Below are 7,750 nucleotides of genomic sequence, written 5' to 3'. Positions count from 1 at the left end.
ACCCACATACCTCAACAGAAAAAAAAAAGAAGAAAAAAATAAAAGAAAAGGAAAGGGAAATCGGAGGGAAGGGGAGAGCCGAGAGGAGAAGAGGGGAGGGAGGCGCACCGGCGTTGCTGGGCCTCGCCGCCGCCATCGCGTCCTCACCGAGCCTTGGAGGGAGACCGCGCCACCACATGCAGCCATCACCGCCGCGCCGCGTCGCTGCTCCGCCGCCGTTCACGCTTCTGTCACTGTCAAAACCGCACGCCGCCGTTGGAAGTATTTTCATCGTCGCCATTAATGGAGCTTGGTGAACAGTGGGAAGACGTGCGAGGAAGGAGAAGCCTTCGCCGTCGCACCTTGTGCTTCCAGTTTCCGTCGTCACCGTGCAGAGTCGCCGCCATCGTCATTATCACGGGTTGCTGCTGCTGCGCATGTGATCATCGCCGCCTCTGGGTCCGTCACCGTCGAGGCTGGTCGCGGGCAGAAGAAGGAGAAGAGACCTCCGTCACCGCCGAGCCAAACGCAGGAGAGAGAAGGAGCCCGCGGGAGAGGAGCTTGTTACCGTCGCTTCTGCCGCCGGAGAATACCTCTGCTGCCACTGAGATCTGTCGCCGGTAAGGTTTTAAGTTGGCTTTTGTTTCCTTTAATTTCCGGGAGCTTAATCATCGTTGTATGTTTGTTTCAGTCGCCGTTGCCGGAGTTCTGGTCGCCGCTGCCGTTCGAGGTGGCTGCCGGAGCTGCCGCCAAACCGGTCCAGCGACCGCCGCTGTTTCATTTTCTTAGTTCGGTAAGTACTTATGTCTCGGGAACCCATGTTAATAATCTGTTATGTTTGGTCATAAACTCCGAGGTTCTGGTAACGTAGGGTCGTGTTTTGAGCGTTGCACGTCGCTTTTAAGTTGCTGTGAGTGCTGCGAAAGTGATCAGGGGGCTGAGTTTGCGGTTGCTATCGGTTTCGGGTTAAGAGAAACGGTTTCGTTGACGCGTTTTGAGTTATGGTTTCGACGAGTCGAGGTAGGGGTTTTCTTAAAATCTATTTTATATTACAGAGTTGTGATAAATAGATATTGATGCAAAGAGATTTACTTTTGTGATTATATTTGTCTTGTGGATGTAATGGATTGTTGGACTGGATTATTGGATGCTTGATTGCTTGAGTGAAGTACGGTTGTTGATAAGAAATGGATTTGGAAAGTTATTTACTTGATTATTATGAAAAGTGGTTTTTTCTTGGTTTGAAGTTAAACCGGTTTGATTTTGAGTCGGTCTAATTTATAAATAATTTAATACTTGAGCTGGTTTGACATTAAAAAGAGTTTTATTGTTGGAATTGGGCTGATTTGAGAATACTTTGATATTGGAATTGGTTAAATTTTGGAAAGTGATTGAGATTTGGAAATGGTTGAGAAAGGATTTGAGAAATGTTTGGATGGGACCCGAAAAGGGTGGCAGTGTCCGAGTTTTAAAGGAAATGCTGCCGAAATTTTATAAAATTGGAAGTTTTATTTGAGGCAATTAATTAAAAAGATTTGTTTTTAAACGTTCTATGTTTGAAGATTGATTTATTTATCAAAGAAAGAATTATGTTTTGAATTAGGACTGTTAATGAATGGGATGGAAAGAAGGATGATGAGGATTGATGAGGATTTTCCTTGAAATATGGTTTTTTAATGAAGTTGGAAATGAGATTTGGATTGATGAATGATTATGATGTTAAGAATGTTGAGATATGATCTTCGAATTATTTATATGGCTTATGAATTTGAAATATCTGAGATACGAGGTTCCCTGGATTAAGTGCCGTGGCTTGCCACCACGTGTACCAGGTTGAAAACTCGATACTCTGTTGACCCTACGATGTAAGTGTGTGACCGGGCACTATATAAATTTCCGGGAATGTTACCCCCATTGAGTAATATTGATTATTTGAGAAAAAGCTATGCATAGACTCTTGGGGATGCACGTCGGGGGACAGTCTAAGTACAATTCAGACTTGTCGGGTTGGCTGGATAACCGACAGATGAGCCTCATCAGCCATAGGACAGGCATACATCATATGCATTTGTATGCTTTGCTTGGGTTTGAACTTGTTTTGGTTTGCCTAATTGCTAAACTGTTCTTAACTGCTACTTGAACTATTTGCTGTAACTGCTACCTACTTGTGCTTTCCTTGTCTGTCTTGCCTGTGTTTGTCCTGGCGTGCTACATTTGAGAATGAACTTGGATGCTGAATTGATGATTGTGTTGTTTGATTGCGTGGTTGATTTCTGATTGAGATTTTTCTTATAAGAAAGGAAAGATTTCGGATTTCTGAAAGATTAAACATTGTTTCTTTGAAAAGGGTTTTGAATGATTTCCTATTGGTTTTAAAGGATTCATAAGGCAAAGATAATCACCGAGCTTGAAAACAGTTTTCTTATTGAATATCTTCTTATGACAACTTTGAAACTCCGTGGTGAGACCGTGTGGTTAGGTTCTCATCCCCTTACAGCTTTACCTTTTCAGGAACCGGATGAAGAAGCATTAAGAAGAGTTATACTGCGTTTAGTTGATATGTTGTATTAATTAGATTATTTTCTTCCCTCGTCTTTGTTATTACAAGTTTGTAAGAGGGATAGGAATTGTATGTTTTATATGTATATTATATTATGAGTTATTATGTAAAAAGTCTTGTATATGAATCTATGCCTGTTTGTATTTTTCTTAAGATAAAGTGTTTATTTCCGGTTTTCAAGGAAATCAGCGATACAGTGTCGAGTCACAGGCTTCTATTTTAGTATTTAGTATGTAAAGTAGTCGTAATACTCCCATCTATCAGAGTAGCGCAGCCGGAAGCGTGACTTCTGATAGTGAGGGTGTTACATTATGGTATCAGAGCGGTCTTTCCTGTAGAGCCTGAAGAATGGACCGATTATACTTCATTGTATACTCTGAGAGTCAGTTATGTAATAGGTTTTGTTTGGATAACGAGAATAGAGCTTTATGCACATGACAGTCTATTGATTAATGCCATTAGTCTTGCATTGCATAATTTCTGGTATTAAGTTTGGCCGGCTTAACACTAGTGAATTATGTTTGTGGAAGCACCAATGGGTTATCATAGACATTATGCGAGTTATAGAAAATGCGAATCGCGGGTTTTGGGAACGTGAGGAGTTAATTTTTGAGGCTATTCGGTTAGGAATCTTGAACTCTGCGAATATCATGTATCTTGTTCCTGTGGTATGCTCTAAGGATTTTCTTTGCGATTCTTTTTTTGAAAAGTGATCGGATTATTTTCCAACCCTGCCCTCCTGTTCACATGCGCTCTTGTTTGATTCTAACTACATATGTCTGCTTAAAATTCTTAGTCTATTTACCTTCTTTATTCAGGCACTTCCTCTTGAGTCATGTATTCTTTCATATACATTTGAATTTGTTTTGATGCAGTATACCTTTTTAAGTTTTTATTCCGAGTCCTTTATAAACAAATTGTGATTTAGTTTTCCTCTTATTTGACGATAATTACAGCCACACTTCAAATCTTAACAAAACCGCTTTTGATTTGATATATATATATGCTTCTCTATATAACCTTGAAAGTTCCTTATAGAGTTTAAAACTAAATGTTTTTAATATCTCGCTTGTTTATTCACTGATTTATGGAGATATATTTACTTTAAATACAATTTGATTTTCTAACTACTTTATTACAGTTTTTACAAATATCTTTATTTGATTATGTATTTAAGTATTCTCCAAAAGAAAGATTTTTGCCTCTTTTTAGTTGACTTTCATTTGACAAAATTATTTTAAAGTTAGCATGCGCTATTTTAAATGAAGTTTTGAAAAGCTTCCTTATTTAGCGGAAATCTGTCTGTTTGCAACGCACCACTTATTTCTCTTTATGAATTTTATACCCTTTGATTCAAGCTTGAATTTGTTTCGGTATAAAGAATGATCTCAAAATTTTTAAAAAAATAAAAAAATAGTCATTGACCTGAGCTGTCTTTATTTCTGGACTTTGTATTCTATTGCAGTCGGAACTTGTTTCGATCAATATATTATTTTTTCTTTTATTCTTTCTATCAAAATTTTCTAAATTAGATTCTTTCTTAAGATTATTTGACTCTTTAGTTTCATATTTTACATTTTGTGTATTCTACTCTAACCATATTCATTAGTTATTTTCATTAGTTATCTTGTAGATTCTTGAAATCACGGCTTTTAATTTTGTGTTTCTATACATGGAAAACGTAATTCCTTGATAAGCTTCAAATTCATTTTGCTATACCATACCTTATGGCGTTCTTCTGAGATTTTGTTTGGATCTTTCTAAAGAAGTTGATTGAAGCGTCCTTTGCCTAATTTTATCCACAACCAAATTTTAATTTTTTTTTTATGAGAATTGTTTTTACTTTTACATGTACCTCTCTACATGAACTTCAAAATTTCTTTATATGGTTTAAACCTACATATTTGCAATATACGTCTACTCCTTTTCTGATTTATAGAAGATTTCACTTTTGATTCTTTATTTAAATGTAATTTGATTCTTACCAACTTTGTTACCGTTTTTATGCTTATCTTTGTCGGTTATGTACTTAAATGTCTTACAAAACTCTTGAAGGAAGATTTTTGTTCTTATTTCAAATGACCTTTATTTTACAACCTTCACACCACTCCTTTCAAGTAGAATATGTTTTGATGTAACGCAAATATTTATATTCTTCGTGGTTCTTCTGAAAAATGTTTAATTCATATCTTTTCTTTTTCAAAGGTAAAATAATCCCTCCTTATGTTTTTCCGTTTCTCTGTGGACATGTTATTCGGTTATGTTTTTATACATTCTCTTGAATTCAGTAAACGACGCCATTGACTTTGATCATTTTTCTTTTGTAAATCTTACACTTTCGATTCAGCTCAACTTTAATTCTGATAAATGCAAAATTTTTCTCTCATTGTTTCTGTTGAAGTTCTTTAAACTCTCAATGCGTCCGCCTCTTATTCGTAAACTACCGTTTGAATTTTTCAGAACGTCTATCCTTGTCATTATACTTCTCTTTATAAATTTTGTACTCTTTGATATAACATTGGAATTGTTTTGGGTACGATGCCGACCCTTGAATCTTTGAAAATGTAAAGTGCCCCTTTTTATTATATTGCATTGGTTTATGTGTTCTAAATTGTGCCATTCAATTTAATGTGTCGTTCCCACTTCTTTTTCCTTGGAGTGTTATTTAAATTTCCTTGCTTTGTCATTTGTACCTTACGCACATCTTAACCGTTTACACTTCTGACTATGTTAAAACTCTTGCAACACGGCTATTGATTCCATATTCCTCCCCGAACTATGAAAATCCCGTCATCATTTGAAGTTGTTCCGCAATAATGCGTCACCATAGTCTTTAATCATTCCTTTTCTATGAAATCTCATACTTCTTCAACTCAGCTTGGATATGTTTCAAACTAATGCGCTGATTTCCTTCTTTTTGATCCTATTGAATTTCTTTGATCCAAAGGTTATCCTTGAAGTTGTCAATTAATTTCTTTCTAGCAAACTCCATTGTTTGAGCATCCTTGTTTACCTGCAATTACATTTACTCTTTCAAATTCTCGCGAACATGGTGCTTATTATCCTTTTGAGTATACTCGAGATTAATTTTAGTATCTTGTGCGATCGTTAAACTTAATAAATGGCACATTAGCTCTTTAGAACACGTCTGGTGAACGCAAAAGGTGAAAATTTGTAAATATACGACGTTGCAAGGAGTTGTAGAACCTTATTACATGCGAAAGATTTTTGTTGATGTTGGGTTTGTGACCATTAAGATTTGCAAAATATTTGACGAAGTTGAGACCCTCAGATGAGTTGTTCGATGAAGTACAGTTAAAAAAAAATGGTAGAGATAAGTTATGTTGAAGTTGAATAGTTGAATTTCTGAAGTTAGTGCGAGATCAGTGTGCGAATATTAAGTATGTCGTTTTAAACACAGCCTGTTTTATAATCTTTCACCGCCTTGCTTTACCATTATATGTTTGAACCATGTCATCATTTGTATCAAGTTTGCTTTGTAATTTCTATCTTGCAGTTACAATACTACCCTTATATCTTTATGCTATATGATAATCAAAGTATTTGAAACTATATAAATATGAATGCTAAGGTTCTTTGCTTTTACACAAAGTGTTAAAATAATGTAATGTATTTTGTAATACATTAATTTTCGAGGACGAAAATTTTTATAAGTGGGATAGGGTGTAAGACCCAGAAATTTTAGAAAACTTTATTATGAGCCAATTTCAAATTTATTTATTTATTAGACATTTTATTTTCATAAATTATTTCATTGAAAATAATTAAATCAGGTTTTGATAATAAAAATATAAATTTTACTCAATTTCATTATTAATGAATAATTTTCTATACTTAAATTATAAAATTTAACAGTTATAAAAGAATAGAAATTTTATATGATTTAGTTTTAAATAATTGAGATTTTAGAATTTAATACTTTAATTTTATAAACAAAGAAAATTAATTATATTATTTCTAATTTTAAATTAGAATACCTAATTAAATGCCAATTAGCAAATTGATAATTAAAATAATATTTTTTTTAAAAAAAGTAATTTTAAAGAATTAAATTATATTTTAAATTTATACATTATACCCATAATTTTATTAAAATTACCTAAACTACCCAAAAATTCCCAAATTGAACCCACTAGCCCTAACCTAACCTAGCCACCTCCTTACCCACCGCCACACCCTCCTTTCCCCAACAACACCCACACACAACAGAACCCACATACCTCAACAAAAAAAAAAAAAGAAGAAAAAAATAAAAGAAAAGGAAAGGGAAATCGGAGGGAAGGGGAGAGCCGAGAGGAGAAGAGGGGAGGGAGGCGCACCGGCGTTGCTGGGCCTCACCGCCGCCATCGTGTCCTCACCGAGTCTTGGAGGGAGACCGCGCCACCACATGCAGCCATCACCGCCGCGCCGCGTCGCTGCTCCGCCGCCGTTCACGCTTCTGTCACTGTCAAAACCGCATGCCGCCGTTGGAAGTATTTTCATCGTCGCCATTAATGGAGCTTGGTGAACAGTGGGAAGACGCGCGAGGAAGGAGAAGCCTTCGCCGTCGCACCTTGTGCTTCCAGTTTCCGTCGTCACCGTGCAGAGTCGCCGCCATCGTCATTATCACGGGTTGCTGCTGCTGCGCGTGTGATCATCGCTGCCTCTGGGTCCGTCACCGTCGAGGCTGGTCGCGGGCAGAAGAAGGAGAAGAGACCTCCGTCACCGCCGAGCCAAACGCAGGAGAGAGAAGGAGCCCGCGGGAGAGGAGCTTGTTACCGTCGCTTCTGCCGCTGGAGAATACCTCTACTGCCACTGAGATCTATCGCTGGTAAAGTTTTAAGTTGGCTTTTGTTTCCTTTAATTTCCGGGAGCTTAATCATCGTTGTATGTTTGTTTCAGTCACCGTTGCCGGAGTTCTGGTCGCCGCTGCCGTTCGAGGTGGCTGCCGGAGCTGCCGCCAAACCGGTCCAGCGACCGCCGCTGTTTCATTTTCTTAGTTCGGTAAGTACTTATGTCTCGGGAACCCATGTTAATAATCTGTTATGTTTGGTCATAAACTCCGAGGTTCTGGTAACGTAGGGTCGTGTTTTGAGCGTTGCACGTCGCTTTTAAGTTGCTGTGAGTGCTGCGAAAGTGATCAGGGGCTGAGTTTGAGGTTGCTATCGGTTTCGGGTTAAGAGAAACGGTTTCGTTGACGCGTTTTGAGTT

The 7,750-nt window shown here is 37.4% G+C and overlaps 1 protein-coding gene across 1 annotated transcript; it reads left to right on the top strand.

The window, feature by feature from the left end:
- The first annotated feature begins 282 nt into the window (after window positions 1–282).
- On the top strand, window positions 283–776 carry LOC148569299 (uncharacterized). The gene is made up of 2 exons (XM_088483350.1): window positions 283–599; window positions 671–776. Exons 1-2 carry the CDS (start codon window positions 283–285, stop codon window positions 774–776), a joined length of 423 nt encoding a protein of 140 aa, XP_088339476.1.
- The last annotated feature ends 6,974 nt before the right edge of the window (window positions 777–7,750 follow it).

Source organism: Arachis ipaensis, chromosome B4 (assembly GCF_059453495.1).
Source record: "Arachis ipaensis isolate K30076 ecotype BB chromosome B4, ASM5945349v1, whole genome shotgun sequence".
Classification (NCBI taxonomy): domain Eukaryota; kingdom Viridiplantae; phylum Streptophyta; class Magnoliopsida; order Fabales; family Fabaceae; genus Arachis; species Arachis ipaensis.
This window is presented reverse-complemented; position numbering and strand designations above follow the sequence as displayed.

Coding starts and splice junctions, on each gene's coding strand:
- LOC148569299 (XM_088483350.1), top strand. CDS start 283: ATGGAGCTTGGTGAACAGTGGGAAGACGTGCGAGGAAGGAGAAGCCTT. Junction 600..670: donor GCCACTGAGATCTGTCGCCG/GTAAGGTTTTAA, acceptor TGTTTGTTTCAG/TCGCCGTTGCCGGAGTTCTG.